This window comes from Pinus tabuliformis, chromosome 8, assembly GCF_031772625.1.
Source record: "Pinus tabuliformis cultivar Carrire ecotype Pingquan chromosome 8, CPIR1, whole genome shotgun sequence".
In the NCBI taxonomy this organism is placed as follows: Eukaryota; Viridiplantae; Streptophyta; class Pinopsida; order Pinales; family Pinaceae; genus Pinus; species Pinus tabuliformis.
Genome location: NC_142294.1, coordinates 1735409218 through 1735428420, shown reverse-complemented (window position 1 = coordinate 1735428420; position 19203 = coordinate 1735409218). Strand labels below are relative to the sequence as shown.

At 40.7% G+C, this 19203-nt stretch overlaps 1 protein-coding gene across 1 annotated transcript; it reads right to left on the bottom strand.

Moving 5' to 3' along the window:
* Positions 1-1475: 1475 nt before the first annotated feature.
* LOC149243029 (disease resistance protein RPS2-like) lies at positions 1476-5639 on the bottom strand. The gene has a single exon (XM_089374401.1). The coding sequence runs from the start codon at positions 5522-5524 to the stop codon at positions 1526-1528; it is 3999 nt and encodes a 1332-aa protein (XP_089230527.1). The 5' UTR covers positions 5525-5639; the 3' UTR covers positions 1476-1525.
* Positions 5640-19203: the final 13564 nt, after the last annotated feature.

Sequence of the window (19203 nt, the reverse complement as noted above, 5' to 3'; positions counted from 1 at the left end):
TCCACAGGGTTTATAATATTAATGCCTTAGGTTTATAATATTAATATTAGGGTTTGGGATTTTTACTCCAGATGTCGCTTATATCAATCCACAGGGTTTATAATATTAATGCCTTAGGTTTATAATATTAATATTAGGGTTTGTAACCTACTGGTTCTATTAATTTTAGAGTTTAACATTATTCTCTTGGGTTTATTATCCCTTTAGTTTATAATATTAATCTATTGGGTTTATTAGTCCTTTATATATATATATATATATATATATATATAGATGATTGACCATATACATGATGGTGATAAATAATTAGTATTTTTTTTTTCTATATAATACTACCTAAGCACCCACAGGGGATTTGAACCGGTGACCTATCGCAAGGAGTGCCTTAACAATGCACCCATTCACCGTCAATCCAAAGCCCCGTGGGCAAAATAATTAGTATTATTAATAATAATAAAGTTTTATTATTATGGTATAAGTTAATTATATTATAGTTTGAAGTATAACTCTTAACATAATATAACACAATATTATATTAATATATAATATAATATTAATACAATAACAATAAATATATAAATATACAATAAAATGGTTATTCTTATTTATATAGTTATTAATAATAACGCATAGTTGATATATTCTTATGGCGTGTCTCAACTACATTTACTAATGTGGTGTGTATCAACCACATTTACTAATTTACTAATGTGGTTGTAAATGTGCTTTATATACTTCTATCATCGTGTATCAACCACGTAGATAAATGTAGTTGTGATAGTATAAAATATTTAAATAACTTATAATCATATAACTAGATTTATTGGATGAAAGAACTCATAATGGAATGGTTATCACCCAAACATCAAAATAAAAAAAATTATTTAAACATTACATAGCTTTATATTAAATTTAAAAAATAATTATCAGCAAAACATCTAAATAAAAAAATTATTCAAACACTAATTAACTTTATTAAATTTTAAAAAAATTTAATATTTTTTTCATTTACAAGATAATATCTATACCTCCCCATATACAAGAAGATTTGACAATAATTCCACAATTTCTGGTGAAAAGGAAAAGCTGATTATAATTGCAGACATTATGCCCCTTAGTAAGGCTAGTTGTAAGCATTGTGCCTCTAGGTATAGAAAAAAATACCGGCAATAATTTCTTGTGGAGAGAAGAAACTAAGCAAATTGCAAAATTTGAATCTTTATGCTGACAATAATTCCACAATTTCTGGTAAAAAAGAAAAACTGAAGATAATTAAGACGTTATGTCTTTTGAACCTTTGCATATATAAAAAGATACTAATTATAATTCCACAATTTCTGGTAAAAAAGAAAAACGGAAAATAATTAAAACATGGTGCCTCGAGTTATACCAGAAAAGAAGATACTGGCAATAAGATAATATTTATAAGTAAAAAAAAATTATTTATAATTGAAAAAATATTAATATTATTATTTTTTTTAAATACATTCCATAAAATACATTTCATAAAATACATTCCATAATATTAATCCTGATGATCATCTTCACCGCCTCCTTCACGTTCTTCAACTTCACCACGTCCTTCAAATTCACTGTCCTCATCACATTCTGCAACTTCAGATTCAATATCTTCTTCGCTTTCTTTTTCAGATTCAATAACTTCATCGCTTTCTTCTTCATCTTCAAATTCCTTGAAAAGGTGGGAGAGTTTGGATTTTACATTATCATTCTCCCAACTTATTCCATCCCACCAATCTAACTTTCCTACAATTTCCTTCAACTTAGGTAGCTTCTCCATTTCTCTGGGCATTCTCCTTAACAATGGACAACCTGTGATCTGTATAACTTCCAGATTAGGCATTGTTTCTTCATTCCATACACTCGATGGTCTTGCAATACTCTCTGCCTTCTCTAAACCTGCAAGATTCAATTCCTCTAACATTGGAAGACTCTCGATCTCAACTTCCAACTCAGGGCACTTGTAAATACCTATGTGCTGTAAATCAAGGAACTCCTCCATTCTCAATGTCTTCAACCTGCCGCAATCTAATATCCGCAAGGAGTGCAGTGGCGGCATTGTTTTGGCATTGCAGACGATACTCTCTAAGCTGCGTAGGGAGGATAGACTTAATTCCTCCAACTGTGGAAAACAGCCACCGCTCTCCATGAACAGCTCCTTCAACTCAGCACAATCTGCTATCCGTAATTTCCTTAAATTGGGAAGCTCCTCCATTCTCAATGTCTTCAACCCGCCGCAATCTAATATCCTCAAGGAGTGCAGTTGCGGCATTGTTTTGGCATTGCAGACGATACTCTCTAAGCTGCGTAGGGAGAATAGACTTAATTCCTCCAACTGTGGAAAACAGCCACCGCTCTCCATGAACAGCTCCTTCAACTCAGCACAATCCTGTATATTTAAATCCCTTAAATTGGGAAGCTCCTCCATTCTCAATGTCTTCAACCCGCCGCAATCTAATATCCTCAAGGAGTGCAGTTGCGGCATTGTTTTGGCATTGCAGACGATACTCTCTAAGCTGCGTAGGGAGAATAGACGTAATTCCTCCAACTGTGGAAAACAGCCACCGCTCTCCATGAACAGCTCCTTCAACTCAGCACAATCCTGTATATCTAATTTCCTTAAATTGGGAAGCTCCTCCATTCTCAATGTCTTCAACCCGCCGCAATCTAATATCCTCAAGGAGTGCAGTTGCGGCATTGTTTTGGCATTGCAGACGATACTCTCTAAGCTGCGTAGGGAGGATAGACTTAATTCCTCCAACTGTGGAAAACAGCCACCGCTCTCCATGAACAGCTCCTTCAACTCAGCACAATCCTGTATATTTAAATCCCTTAAATTGGGAAGCTCCTCCATTCTCAATGTCTTCAACCCATCGCAATGTAATATGTACAAGTAGTGCAGTTGCGGCATTGTTTTGGCATTGCAGACTATACTCTCTAAGCTGCGTAGGGAGAATAGACTTAATTCCTCCAACTGTGGAAAACAGCCACCGCTCTCCATGAACAGCTCCTTCAACTCAGCACAATCTGCTATCCGTAATTTCCTTAAATTGGGAAGCTCCTCCATTCTCAATGTCTTCAACACCGAGCAATATGATATGTTCAGGGTTTGGAGTTGCGACATTGTTTTTGCATTGCACACTACACTCTCTAAGTTCATGCACCCACTCAAGTCCAAATTCTTCAAATTTTGAAACTGACAAATACAATTCGGTAGACTTACCCCTTCATAGTCTTCTAACTCAAGACTCTGCAACTCCTCCATGCTCTGCATGTTCTGTGGAAGAATATCTAGCGCCGCATCATCTCTATTTTCATCTTCGCCCCATTCGAACCTTAACCTTAATTTTCTCATCTTTGACCACGTACTCATTGAACCCCCTTTAATTTCTGGCTTTACTGTGACATCCAACTCGATCAGATTTGAGAGATTTGTGAGATCCTCCAAACTCATTGGAGTTGACTCTCGAGGCAAGACCAGTTTGTTCAATGAAGTGAGTTGAGAGATTTGATGTGGAATCACCGTGAGAGATACTGTGAGATGTTTTAGATTTTTCAGCTCCCCTATCCTATCAGGTAAAAAATCTAGGCTGTCACAGTCTTCGAGATTCAAAAATTGAAGATGTGAAAGGTCGCCTATGCTATCAGGGAAACCCTCCAGCTCGCCACATCCTTTCAAATTAAGAAACTCCAACTGTCCAAGTTGCCCCACTGCTGTTGGTAATGTTTTTATTGAGGTATACGACAGATCCAGAACCTTGAGAGACATGCAGTTTACCAAAAACCCCTCTGGAATTTCCTTCAACTGATAATTTTGGGCCAACACTAAACTGACGAGTGTTGGACACTTCAAATCTGTTGGCAGATCACTAATTTCATTGTCGAGAACGGAGATTCTTTTGCAATCCCTGGTCTCTTCTTCACTTGGAAAATTTTGCAGATGTTGACCTGCTTGAAATAAGCAGTTCTCCTCTCCTTGGCCTATATATATTGCCATATCCCGTAGTACATCATGAACTTTTATTTTCATTTTTTCTGCATCAACGTACTCAATCAAGCACCTATCTACCAGTGCTTCTATGTATTCCCGCCCAACATCCATGAAGTAAGTTGTCCCCTTTTGGGGAACCAATCTTTCTGCTGTCCACATCTCCACCAGCGTCTCCACATCAATTTCTGCATCTTCAGGAAAGGCAGCACAATATAGAAAACACATCTTCAGGTTATTATTGGGCAAATCATTGTAGCTCCATCTCAGCCGCTGATAGAGCTCTGCATCAATGGTCCTGTGAGTGGAGGGGAAGGATGGATCTGCATTTTTCATCAAAACTAAAGCGCGACTCCACTCATCAGCAGTCTTTTTCCGAGCCATAGCTGCAGCAACTGTATTTATTGCTAAGGGCAACCCTTTACACTCCGAAGCAACTTGTCTAGCAATAACCTCTAGATTATTGTCTGGAGCAGCCCCACTTCTAAAAGCTCTTCTCCGGAACAGCTCCCACCCTTCCTCTGTGGACAGGGGTCGTATCATCATGCAGTACTCTTTTTCTGCCATTATTTCAACTACATCTCTGTAGCGACTGGACATTATTTCAACTACATCTCTGTAGCGACTGGAGATCAAGACTCTGCTGTTTTTATCTCGGCCAAAATTGACCCCAACTTCATTCAAATCAATTGGACTCCATAGATCGTCCAATACAAGAAGAAACCTCTTATTTTTAAGAGATGCATACAATTTCATCTTTCTCATGTCAATACTAGAACTTGGCTCAAATTTTAAATTCAGAGACTCGGCAATGGTATCCTGGAGACTTTCAATCTTATAGTTTTGAGAAATGGTATACCAAATGACGAGATCGAAGCTAGTACTCACCTTCTTCTTGCAGTTATTGTAGATGAGTTGGAGTAATGCCGTTTTCCCAACACCCGCCATCCCCCACACACCGATCACACGAGCCTGAGGATGTGGTTCGTTAAGCCATGAGAGCAGTTGCTGCTGAGCAGCTTGAATGCCAGACCCCACGAAGCCGGAATCTGGTAGAGGTTGAAGAAGCACCTCTGCTTGAGGCTGTGCGGACACCACAATCTGTGCAGTATGGGCAGCTCTTGAAAGAGCAGAATCAAGCTGTCGGAAGAGCTCACTAAATCTGGTCTTCCATTCTCTGATATCTGCGGGGATCTTGGGGCTGAAAAAGAGGCAGCAACCGCGACACGGCCATGCTCGCTGTCTGTTGGCGCGATCCTTGAGGTCTTTCACTTTTTCAAGCTCCTTCCCGATCCTTCCCAAACAACCTTCCACTAACTCCGGCAGCTTCTTTTGTTGATCTTCGAATTGGGTTTGAATATCGCGTAACGACTGCTCCATACGGTCGAGTTCATTGTTGAGATGTTGAAGGTTCTTCCCCAACTCCCTCACATCCTTCAATTGTTGGTAGAGGACACCGATAATGGCGTTGGTGACTTTTGTGGCCACTCCGGACGCTTCTCCAGTTGCAATCTCCATGTTAGCAAATGGCAGAGAGAGAATGGAAAATATGTGAAGATTGGAACGAAAACTGGGGACGACAGATGGTCTGTAACGAGGCAGCACGGCGTTTGAGAGGTGCAGCAGTGGGTTAGATGAGTGCGATACACAATTCCATGAATGATGGAATATATGTAGGGCAGCAACTTTAGCATATAAGAAAATGCAAGTTGCATCGGTCAAAAATAGAAAGCTGTCTGCCACTCGCACGTTGGAAAGAGGTAAGAACTTTCTAAAAAGATTATTCCTTGAAACCATGCTCTCACAGGGATATAATTATTGTATTTCCATGATCTTTCATCACCAAGTTATTTGTATGGTGAAAAGTTGGAACATTAATAAAATAACATTCCATTAAACTTAACAGACGAGAATTAAAGTTATTCCAATATTAGAGAATCTAATCATGAACCTAATGGATAATCATTTGATAAATAGCATACATGTTATATATTACATAATATGCACGAGCATCGCAATTCGTTGACACATATCCACACACCTCTACATTAATTGTCGTATTCGATAATATGAGTACCACTTATTATAATTCACATGATATAAAAGTGGTTACACATAACTTTCACTTTCCACTGGATTTACTCTTAATTTAAGTTCTAGTAAAATCTATTTATTTATCAATTAACATTTTTATATCGACCAAACGTTTGTATTTTTTATAACCCAATGTTGATTAATTCTAAATATGAGAAGAAAAATCAATAATTATTGTATGACTTGGGAAAATTGCTTAAATGCCAACACATTCTATTAAATTGAATAAAGTGGGTTTTATGGATATGGTTGTGTATTGAGTAATTAAAATTACATAATTATAATTAATTATATTTGTGAGATAACATCAAATTATAATTATATTTGTGAGATAACATCAAAATAATTAAAATTAGTAGTATGATAAAATAAATAAATTAAAATTTGATTTTTATTATTTTTGTTATATCATTTGTTCATTTTATTTTAATTTATATTATATTATTTGAAGTGGGATTAAATTTTTTAATATGTATTTTTTATTATTTAATTTTATTTATATTAATTTTTTCTTATTAAATAAATTTAAAAATATCTTTTAAGAAATTTAATAAGGCTTACTTTTTATATTGAATTATCTCGGATATTTATATAATTAAAATTATGTGATAGTTTGTTTTTCTTATGTTGTTTTAGGTTGAGGATTGGTCTTTCTTTATTCAATTACTTTAGGAGTGATCAAAGTGTGTGCATATATGAGTTGAGAATGATTGGCCCTTCAACATACACAATATTCATCATTCTCATTCAACATTCCCAATGATATGTGATACTATATTAATTCACTCTTTGTCTAGATTGAAGTCAATATTCAAGATTTGCAAGCCTTGTGGAAGCTAGGAAATGTTCCTCAACTCAATTCAATAACTTAATCCATGATGTCATCATACTCTTTGTTTGGTAATTTCATTTTGTGAAAGGAACAACGAATGCCTTAGAAAACACCTATTTCAAACCATGCATGGAACTTTCTTCCATATCGACTTCAATTCTCTACTCAACAAACTCCCTCACCTTCCATATGCAACCATTATTGTTCATAAATCCTCACAACACATCAACATAACTTTGGTATACATGTTGTGTCCATTCCTAGTACAAAAAAGAGGTGAGATTATCTTCTACCTCACATGTCTAGTGATTTATTTAGAAAACACTTTGGCAAGGTACAAGGATGTTGGGAGCTCCCAAAAGATGATGTGATTCCAAGGTGCAATACTTTGATGAGTCTACACTAAAGCTGCAAGGGAATCTAAAGGAATTTCATGGACATGATGTCATCTTGGCACCATGACATTGTAAGTTTACCTATTATGCATCATTGACACTTATTATGCATTGTGTTTATCCTTGTTGATAGAAAAAGATATAACAATCTTAAGTTTGAATTGAGTGACATCAACAATGAGATATATTTCAAATGAATATTTTGGATCATAAAACTAAAACTAAAATACATTAAACTTTCCTTTAAACAAAGCATATTCAAATATGCCTCGCTACTAAGGAGGTAAGGACATAATATAGTGAGGACTAATTAGGAAAAAAATTTACTTAAGAGAAAAAAACTTGTACCTAGCTACTCTAACATGGGAAATATGTATAGTTTTTTTTTTTTTTTTTTTCTTTCACGTTAAAATGCCTTGACAAAGCCCTTGAGTACTTTTCTTCATTTTGGTGATGGTTCTTAAGGAAAACCTTAGAATCTTCAAGGTGCAAGGTCGATCAACAAGAAAGCACCAAGCCATTACAATAATATACTTGATATAAGCTCAATGTGCCAATTGTGAGAATTGAATTTGAATATAGAGTATAACAATCATTCCTCCCAATCATCTAAAGTAAACTCAATTGACTCCATTGTACTATGTCTCTACACAAATATAACCAGTATAGATCCATCTTAACCGCAAATCTAGTAGGCGTCGAGAGTGATCAAATCTTTTGAGGTGCAAACCACTTTTATAGTGCAAAACTTGATTTTTTTTGTTTACATCTTGAGAGATTTGATCTCTCTCAATGCTTCGTGCTTGATAGCGCTGTGGTCTCTCTCTCTCTCTCTCTCTCTCTCTCTCTCTCTCTCTTCACACACACATCTTTGTTGGATTTTAGACAAAATTGACTACAAACTATACTTGAAAATGGGCTAAAAAGTAAAATAGTGAGATTATTTGAAATATTTTAACCATAAGATATATATATGTATATTATATAAAGCAATTGAAATATGTGTGTGTGTGTATGTTTCAATTACTTTATATAATATATACATAGTTCTGGAGACGGTAGTGACTGGGGGTTTCGATCGAGGGTTGATGGCTCTGGTACGAATAGGCCGTAACATGGCCTGAACGGGATTTGTTGTTTTGGCGTTTCGGGGCTGCAGGCCGACATCGGTCCTGCAGCTAGACCTGACCCGTACCCCCTCCGTTCGAGCTCTGAGCCGGGGTGAATTTTTAATATTTTTTACCTCACATCTCTCCTTCCGTTTCACTTTACCCTCCTCCCATCTCCGCTAGCTCCCACCATCCCGCTCGGGCTTACCCTTCTGCCCCGATCTGCCCCCCCCCTTGCTGCTCGTGGAGAGTTCTCCGTCGCCGCGCCTAAACCCTTTGCAACAGCTGCAGGTCGTTTTCCCCTGTCGCTTTCCACCCGGACGGTTACCCGCTGTCCACTATTCCCGCACCTGATCGGCAACGGCTTCCTGACTGTCGGCGACGGACCCTGAACGGTTTTTCCTGGTTCCGAGGACTATCTGTTTCGAGCAGCTGGCGATGGATCTTGACGAGGTGGACTACTCGGACTCCCCGCTGGCAGACGGTTCCATCTGGCGCTCCACGTTCTCGGCTTCTGGAGGTATGTACAGCGAAAGCCTGTCCGCTAGTTTTGAAGACCCTGCACAATCGTCGGATCCGTCCCTTACTGCCGCTCTCCAAGCTGCCGATCCCTCCACCTGGGCTCCTTTCTCTGTTCCTTCGCCGGCCTCCCTAGGGTTTCTAGCGGAGTGCCTGCACTCCTCCCCCCTTGAAGCTGGTCCCTCGACTTTGCAGACTCCTCATTCCCCCCCCCCCGCATCCTGACGTTCCCCTGGCTGCCCCTCCCCCTTCTGCTACCCTCCCCCTCTCCGCGCCCCCTGCCACATCGGGCTGCTACAACCCCATCCCCCCCCTCCCGGAGGCTTTCCCCCCCCGTTTCGATCCCCCTCTCCCCTCCCCCGGTGGACGCTCCCGCTGAACCTAGGGCACCAGAAAACCCTAGCCGTATGTCCTCCCGCCCGAAGAAGAAACTCCGATGCTTTAAATCCAGACCAGAAGACATCATACTGAGGCTCGAAGAAGACATACAGTGGGGAGACGCGATGGACCTAGCGGACAGAGTTCTAGTGGGACGCATCAGGGGCAGGAATTATTCGGCAGAGAAACTGAAGACCTGGGCATCAGAAATATGGGGTCAATACCTGGCGGAAATCCCCACGGTCCAAACGTTCGTGCGAGGCTGGTTTGCGCTGAGGTTCGCGAGGGCTGACCACACGAGCTGGGTTCTGTCATCCTTCTGGCACTTTGAAAAAGCTCCTGTACTTCTAAAAAGATGGACGCCCCTCTTCGACCCGGAAACAGAACAAATTGGGGTCGGGCCTGTATGGGTTAGACTTCCGGGCTTACCTCTGCAGTACTGGTCCGAAGACATTTTCCGGAGAATTGGAAACTCGTTGGGCGCCTACATGGAATCAGACAAATCCTACATTGCGACAGGGATGATGGCATATGCCAGAATACTAGTCCACCTTGACACGAGAGGAGGTCTGCAGGAACATATCACTATACAGTGGAAAACTTTTTCGAGGAAGCAGAAACTTGACTACGAAGGGATCCCTTATCGATGTAGAAGATGTCATCAAGTGGGTCACCTCTACAAGGACTGCCCCCTCCTCAAAAAGGCCCAACAGGAATCCATATTGCAGGAACATCCGACTTCAGCAGAACCCCAAGCTCCTCAGGCCGCGGCAGCACCTCGGGCGGAACTTATCAGGACCTCAGACACAGTGGAGGCGCCGCTTGCACCCTCGGCAAAAAAGCAGGGCAAAATCCCGATCAGGCCGCCTTCTCCTCCTCTGACGCGCTCAAGGGCTGCAAAGGGCGTAGTTTTCTCTTCGGGTATGTCTTCTCCCCCTGCTAATTCTAGTTTATCGCTTTCCTCCCATATGCCCCCTCCTATCTGGATCCCTGGCCCATCATCCCCCTCGGCACTTGACCTGGTGATGGGCTCCCGCCCGCCTTTTCCCCCCTCTAAACCCCCCCATCTCTACGTGACCTGCCCTCTCCCGCAGCCGACTACCTTCCTCTCCTCCGGCCCCCTTTCCTCCATCCAAGCCTGTCCCCTCCCCTCGCCCTCCCCCTCGGTTAATTCCACTCCGAGATACTCCACCCGCTCCACTGCTAAACAGAAAGAGCCGGACGCCATTGGCTTGGACTCCGCCCCCTCCTTTCTCTCGCCCAAGCAGGGTCGAGGCAGACCCTCCAACATTCACAAGGCTAAAAATCAAGCTGGGGACGAAGTAATACAGGGTAGACAACATACCATTGAAAGGGTTCTTAGAGCAAAGGACACCCTCCCCCCATCCCCCCCATGAAGCTCATGTCCTTCAACTGTAGAGGGATGGCCAGTCCCGAGAAAAAGCTGGCACTGAAGCGACTTCTCTTTTCTGAATCGGTTGATATCATCTTCCTGCAAGAAACCCTCTGTAATGCGGTATCAGCCATCTCAATCTTAAGCTCTTGGTTGCATAACTGGTCTTTCCATGCTATCGATGTCATGGGCCGATCTGGAGGCATTGCAATTGGCATCAAGAACCGCTCGATAAATCTGAAGAATATTTGGGGTGGTGAGGGCTTCTTGGGAGCTGACATATACTCAAAGGAACTAGAGGAAGAGCTAAGAATCCTAAACGTTTATGGACCTTGTCAAAATCGGGAATCTTTCTGGAGAAAGCTCCTCAGCTCCCACCTACTTCATCAGGGGAACTTAATTCTTGGGGGAGACTTAAATTTCTCCATGGGCTTCTCAGAATCCTGGGGTCATATGGCCCAGATCGACCCACTCTCTGATTTCTTCGAACAGCTGCTCGAGGCCCACCAATGGATCGACATTCCCTCAGCTAAGATCCAACATACCTGGAGGAACAATCGGACAGGCGATCAAAGCTTGGCCAGAAGACTGGATCGTTTCATCATCAAGGAGGCATTTCACAACAGCCACCCAAGATCAAGACAATGGGTTGGCAGCGGAGGATTATCGGACCACAGGCCTATCTTTCTGGAAATTGGGGAAAAACTCCTGAAGCAAAAAGCTCCCTTCAAGTTCAACTCCACTTGGCTCCGGGACCCCTCCTACTTTAAGCTTATATCTGAATACTGGAAATCTCACCCTATCTCTGAGGAGGAGGATCCAACAATTAGCTTCATTAAAAATCTCTCAGAACTTAAAGGACTATCTAAAGAATGGGCTCACAAAAAAAGGGAACAAGAAGACTTAATCATCTCCCAGGCAGAACAAGCTATTGCTGACCTTGAATTGCTGTCGGATGGCACTTACAATTCTCAAGAACAGAAAGTCAGGTATGAATCCCTGATCAACCAGAGAACCCAAATCCTCAAAGATAGAGAGGCAAGCTGGAGATTAAGAAGCAGAGCAATCTGGATCAAGGAAGGAGATGAAAACACAAAATTCTTCCATCGATTCGCAAATGGACGAAAAATGATCAACACTATCTGGGAATTGCAAAATGACCAGGGACACCTAGTGAACAACTCCAGAGAACTAGCCTCAATGGCCACCTTACATTTCAGAAGCATCTATGAGGCCCCGAGAGAAGCCAACCTGTTAGAGATAATGCGGGTGGCCGAGCTATTTCCCAGGTTTGTGAACGAGGAGGATGCTGAAGAACTCATCAAGGAGGTCACTATAGGGGAGTTAGAAGCCACCATGCGAGGATTCCAAAAAGAGAAGAGCCCGGGACCTGATGGTTGGACCATAGAATTCTACCTAGCCTTCTTTGATCTTCTAGGTCAGGATCTCCTCAGGGTTATCAATTATTGCAGCCGATCAGGAAAGATCCCCTCAGCCATCAAGGCCACTTTCATAGCCCTTATCCCCAAATCTGATAAGCCTGCCTCCTACAATGACTTCAGGCCCATCTCTCTCTGTAACTGCCTTTACAAGATCATGGCCAAAATTCTCGCGAATAGGCTAAAGCCCATACTCTCGGCTCATATCTCCCCTGAACAATTTGCTTTCCTCCAGCATCGCCAGATCCATGAAGCTATAGGCACGGCACAAGAACTCCTTCACTCAATGCACAGCTGCAGGCTAAAGGGCATGATTCTAAAAGTGGATCTTTCCAAAGCTTTCGACAGGGCAAGTCTGCTCTACATACGCATGCTTCTCACACACCTGGGTTTTCCCTACTTGTACATCAAAAGGATAATGAGCTGTATTACCGATGTGTCGTACAGCATCCTCCTAAATGGCTCCCCCACGCCTTTCTTCACTGCTGAAAGAGGTCTCAGGCAGGGATGCCCATTATCTCCCCTACTCTTCCTACTCATCATGGAAGGCCTAAGTCGACTGATCGGGACAGAACACAGGAGAGGCAGGATCTCTGGCATAAAGATAGCGGACAATTGCGCTCTCACCCACCTATTGTTTGTGGACGATGTGCTCATCTTTTTAAATGGCAGTCTGGCCGACTCCTCTGCCATGCAGCATGTTTTTGATCTATTTCAGAAAGCTACAGGTATGATCATCAATATACACAAATCCTCCCTCACAGAGACAGGCTGTACACAACATGAGGTTCATTATATCCGCCACCGCTTCCCCTTCCCACCACACCTGATGGAGGAAGGGCTGAAATACCTAGGATTCAGAATCAAACATGGAGGATACAAGATTGCTGACTGGACTTGGATTATCGCAAAGGTGGAAAAGAGATTAAATATCTGGTATAATAGATACCTATCCAGGGCTGGAAGACTCACCCTCATCAAAGCTGTTCTGGAAGCAACTCCTGTTTACTGGATGTCCTTGGCCTGGATACCAAGAGGGATCCTTGATAGATTACAAAAGATCTGTTGCAGATTCTTATGGAAAGGGAAAAAACAGGGAAACCTCTTTGCATGGGTTAAATGGGATACTATTGCCAGACCAAAGAAATGGGGTGGTTGGGGAATCAAAAGGCTAGAGCCCTTTGCAAAAGCTCTGGCAGCAAAACTGGGATGGCAGCTCATCACCTCACATAGCCTCTGGACAAAGGTGGTATATGAAAAATACATTGCTCCGGAAGACATCTTCAGCTGGCTTCGCAGGGAACACAGAGGGAGCGGAAGGCATTCCAATATTTGGAAAGCGGTCCTAAATTCACTCCCACTCATCCGGGAAGGTCTAACATGGAGAATCCACCAGGGACAAGCTGTACGCATAGGATCGGACCCCTGGATTGGATGTGGGAACGCCCATCGCCTCCCTGCTCCATTGATTGCCTATCTCCGGGACTTGGGTATCACCCATATAGGCCACATTGCAGACCTAGCAAGTACCACCCCTTTCCAGCAAGCCTGGAAGACAGCCGAGGATCTACACATCCCGGATCAGTGGAGACAAGACTGGGAGATATACACTGACGCTCTTACTCAAGCCCACATAAGAATTACCGAGGGAGAGGATGAGATTGTATGGGCTTTCTCAAAAAAAGGAACCTACACCCCCAAGGAAGGTTACATAAAGCTCATTCTTTCTGTACAGCCTGCGATCGTCCAGCCCTGGTGGAAAGCGCTGTGGAAACTCAAGGCGGCTCCCAGAACGCGCATGCTAATGTGGACCATCCTGTTCAACAAAATCCCAACGGGCGCGAACCTTATGAAAAGATCTTTCCACGGTCCCTTCTGGTGTCATCTATGCAGGTGCAATGAGGAAGACACAGATCACCTTTTCCTAACCTGCCCTGTTGTCACTGCACAATGGTCCCTCATAGCCTCATCCTCTCCATCTTTCAACAATTGGCAAGGTCAGAACACAACAGAAGCCTGGCTATCTTGGCTAGAGAAACATAAGGGCAGAGAAAGGAACCTACCTCTCCTCATGTGCTGGGCCATCTGGATGGCTAGGAACCGTGCAATTTTTGATCTCAGAGACCCCATTTGGCCTACCATCAGATCCCAGGTCCTAGCCGATTTCGAACTGCTCCCGGATGACCCCCCACAGCCCCCTCACCGAACCATTATTCCTGAGCATATTGACAAATCCTATCCTTGGGCCTACTTCGATGGCTCGGCCCAAGCTGAAGTTTGCGGAGGAGGAGGCCTCCTTTACCTTAGAGAGGGCCACTGTTTCCATATTCAGATGCACCTGGGAAGGGGCACAAATAATTATGCTGAATTGATCACCGCCAAACATCTTATACAATTTGCTCTTGAGAAAGGCTGTACAAAGCTACAACTTTTTGGAGACTCAAAACTTGCCTGCAACTGGATAAATAGAACATCTCAATGCTCTGCTTTTTCGTTGAGACACATTCTGGATGAGACTCTCAGGCTCATAGACTTATTTGAACTTTTTGCTTGTCACCATATTTACAGGGAGCGCAACTCAAGGGCGGACCTCTTATCCAAACAAGCAGCGCAAAGGCAAGAAGAAGACTGGCTGATACATGAAGAGATGGATGGACTCTTCCATCAACACTATCACAGACCTTTTGTCGACCAGCGCACTCTCCGGAGGACATGATCATGAGGAAGCTTTTTCTTTTTTTATATGTAATTACAGAACTATACATAGACTGTATTTGTTTTTTGATATTTTTGGCACACAGACAAAACTAGAATGACCGAACTGCTGTAATACAGTGGTAACTTATTGAACTCACTACAGAACATCAGTTTTTTTTGGGAAAAGGCAGATGACAATCCTCATTATTGTGCTTTTCAAACAGCATGTCTCCCTGCGTGGAGTACTACTTTGTTTTTTGCAGAACAAATTTTTGGTAAATGACACAAAAATGAAAACTCCCTGCGTGGAGGAAAATTGTTTTTCTTTTTTTTGCTGCAATCTGGTGGAGGCGACCAGCCTCATCATGTATATGCCCAGGCATCTGCAAAATGTAATTTCTTTTATCTAATAGAAGTTACGACTTTTTCTACGGGAAAAAAAATATATACATAGTTATTTTTTACTAAATATAATATATATAATTAACATTGAAATCTTTTGCTTAACATGGGCAGTGAGATATTTCATTTGTAAACTATATTGTACAAAGTAAAATGCTTACATGTTAATATTATTTAATTTTTTTATTGAAATTGTTATTTATGACCTACATTGAATTGTATTATTATTATTATTATTTAAATGAAACAGGTAGATGTTTGTATTATTAAAAAAATCCGGATTACAAGGCCAAAACCTTTACATATTCTAATCTTCCTTACAAGTTTGAGATTGATCACCAAGGCTCAATCCAAACCCTCAAGTGAGATCCCCAATCCAACCTGCATTTTCTGCAAACTTCGGTGGATCGATCTTTGGCAAGTGCACGATAATATTCTTGAAATCTTCCTCATTTGCCTGATTTACCCAAGAAGTTTCATTTTCAACGATATTCCTTGTGGCATCCAGAGGGAATCCATTTTTCATAAGAGATTGTTGTTTTTCCACTAACTCTACACTTGTCGAATCCTTTCTAGCAACTGAAGGACCCATATTGGCAAGCCATTTTTCCTTCTTAGATTAATTGTCATAGATGTGATTTCTTTGACTATATGTGCTTCCTTCTTGTCTTCTGCTTCTTTCTTGTCCTAAAGCTCTTCCTCTTTGAATATCGTATCATGATCTCCTTGCACTCCTTCCTACCATTTGGGCCTTCGGTGTTTTTTCCAGTCTTTACTATATTTGAGAACATTTGGGGCAATTTTTAATTACATGCCCCATTTCATAGCATGCTCTACACCGAAATGAAATATTTTCATAGTCGAGCTTTTGGACCCAAACATAGTTTGGAGCCATCAAATTAATCTCTGCAAGAAAACCCTTGTTGAAATCCATCTCCACACAAATGCAAGCATAAGTAGTCTTGTAATTTTTTTGTTTTGTTTTAGGACAATGACGATAAAACTTTCCCAGCACATTCCCAATAGAGGAAAGCGATGTATGATTCCAAAAATGCAAGGGAAGGTTCAAAAGCCTTACCCAAACTAGGGTTGTGGAGATTGATGTCGTTACCAAATCAAAAGTGGGAGTCCAAGGCTACATGAAGAGGCTAGTACTCCCCCAAAACCATGACCCAAGTTCACAGATGGCGTTCTTGTCCTCAATATTATCAAAAACCATAGTGAAGAAACCCCAAGCCATAGGGTAAATGTTCAGTTCAACTGTCAAAAGGAGCTTCCAAGTATTAGAGATCTATTTAGCAGATTGACTAGTCGTGACCAGTACCAATTAAACCTCTGAATCAAGCCATTCTCTGAAAAATATTTTTCACAAAAAAAAGTTTCCTCATCCATAGGAACATTAAGGGAAGAAATTTCTTGAACCACTAGGAAACTAGAACCAAATTTTAGCATAGAGTTGTACAAAACCAAAGAAAATCCAACTTGATTGACAACCATACTTGCCTTGTGATTTAGATTAAAATTTCATAAACAATTACAATTATACACCATAATTTCTAGAATATATATGTGTGTGTGTGGGCAATCTTATCCTTCATGAACTTGTTAGTAATAAAACTAGGCATGCTAACCAACATTGTAACATCACAAAAGAAAACTTGACATGGATATGTCAATTCATTATACTTAGACCGATTGGAAAAATTTCACACTCACATCAATTCATATATCTACATCCATGTTAGGTTGATTGTAAGATGTAAAACAAGCTCATAAATACATACGAGAATCCATTCAGTTACTTAGGAATCTTACATGAAAATAAACATTCCTTAGACATGTAGGAAATCACATTCCACATTAACTCACAAGTATTAGACCAATACATTGATTCAATACCATAACAGACCTTAAGCCTACACATCAAGCATATGCCTAAAAATCAATCCACAAAGGCTTGAGTATACTTATATTATTAAACTGTGCTCAATAACTAAGATTGGGACTTCAACTCTCCACCCAACCTTAGACCCACTACAACCAAGCCTTTCTTGCAGTATTCACCCTGAAGCCAGATTCTAGAGTTTGAGTCAGAGTGATTTTAAATGAATTTTTAACTATTATTATTAGCTAAAACAAGGTGTCTTGAGGTTGCCTCACCTCCACTCACTAGCTACTAAAAAAAAAAAAAACACAATGAACCACTTTGCTCACATACATCCATCATCCACTTAGGGGATTAAACCAATATCATCAACTGAAATAGGGTGTCTCAAGGCCAAATTTCTTCACCCACTAACTATTCAATGAATTCATATTAGGCAGGGAACACTATCCTTTATTCAAAGGGATTTGCAACATCCCAACATTTCTAGGGATTTAGACATAGAGAGTCTCAATTTAGATGTGGATATAAATATATATGGTCAATAATAAGGAGGTTTTGTTAGTTGTGTTACCTCTAAAGCAATAAGAGCGCACTCTCCAACAACTTCTTAGTTGAACTCTCACTTGTTTTCTCAGCCCAACCCCATAGAGCTACCATTAGGGGTTATCAACCCACTAGCCCTGGGTGCCTCCACCTCTCAAAAGCTTTCAACCATCATAGCCTTTAGTGGATTTATCAATCGCAGAAGGCACAACCACTATGAAATGATTATTAGCCAGCAAGCCTTTTGGGTTTCTCAGTTGGACTATCATCTAAGCTCACTTTACAATTATCAACCAATAAGCATCATGGGTTTCTTAGTTGTTCTATCAACAGAGCTTCCATCTCCTTGAATTCTCTTGGTCTCGCTACTTTTATATGGCCTCTTGGCGATTCAACTTGATCATCCAAGAGCCTCACGACTTCCCTATACTTTTTATGTTCCCTTTCTCTGCATGTATGTATGAATTCTTGAATGATCGTCTTTTTCAAAGGATCCTCTCGAACTCCAATCTTTTCCTTCCCTTCCTCGTTCTAACTACTTGAGGATCTCTTCTTCTTTTCTTTCTTCCCAGATGAAAAGATTCTCCCTCCCCATGTTCTACATGGACCCCATTTCTTGGTCTACACGGTCTAATTCCTTGGGCAACATAACCCACTCCATCCATTTAATTTTTTCCTTTTCATGGCTTGCATTATTATCCAAGGAGGAATGGTCCTTGTACACTTTTCCATATCCCTATTAGTGGCATAATCTAGCCCATTAAAACCACTCAGTCAACCCATGACTGATATTTAAAACAACCAACTCGCTCAAGCAATCTCTCTCCTCAAGCAATGAGATTTTTGTCACTTTTTCTCAACCATTTTAATTTATGACCACATAATCACAAGGAATTATTTTCAATGTTTACAATGACAATTAACCTACAAAAGATGTCACATTATGTTTTGGTGCATTTTCCCCTCTTGCTTTATTATTTTTTCCAATAGTTCTACACTAATATATGATCCAAATCTTGCTTAACATTTTGTTTCCAATGCAATTTCTTTAGCTTATTTAAATTAACATTGGATCTCTATTTCCTTTCGTGTTCAATTCAAGTAATTGCCCTAAAGTTTTGTTTTATAACTAATAGATTGAAAATTTATTCTATTTTGTATAATCACAGATTCCATTTTCTTTCATTCTTCTACTTAATGCTAAATATAAAAGTAGCTATTGGATCAAAAGAGAACCTTTACCCAACCCACATTGATTATCTACTTATAATGTATAGGTGAGAATGAATGGATTATATTTTAGTGTAGTATGAGGCCCACGTCATTATAATTAGGTTATAGCTCAATATATTTTATATAGTCCGCTAACCTGAAATTAATAATTATGTCGCAAAAATCATTTAAAAGTGTAAAACTAGAATGATTTATTTTTAAGTAATTCATGTCACAATAGTTATGTTAATGCCATAGTGAGAAATATTCCCATTGGGTATGTTTTTTTAAGCAAA

Excerpts from the sequence above, each read along its gene's own strand:
- LOC149243029 (XM_089374401.1), bottom strand. The coding sequence starts at position 5,524 with ATGGAGATTGCAACTGGAGAAGCGTCCGGAGTGGCCACAAAAGTCACC.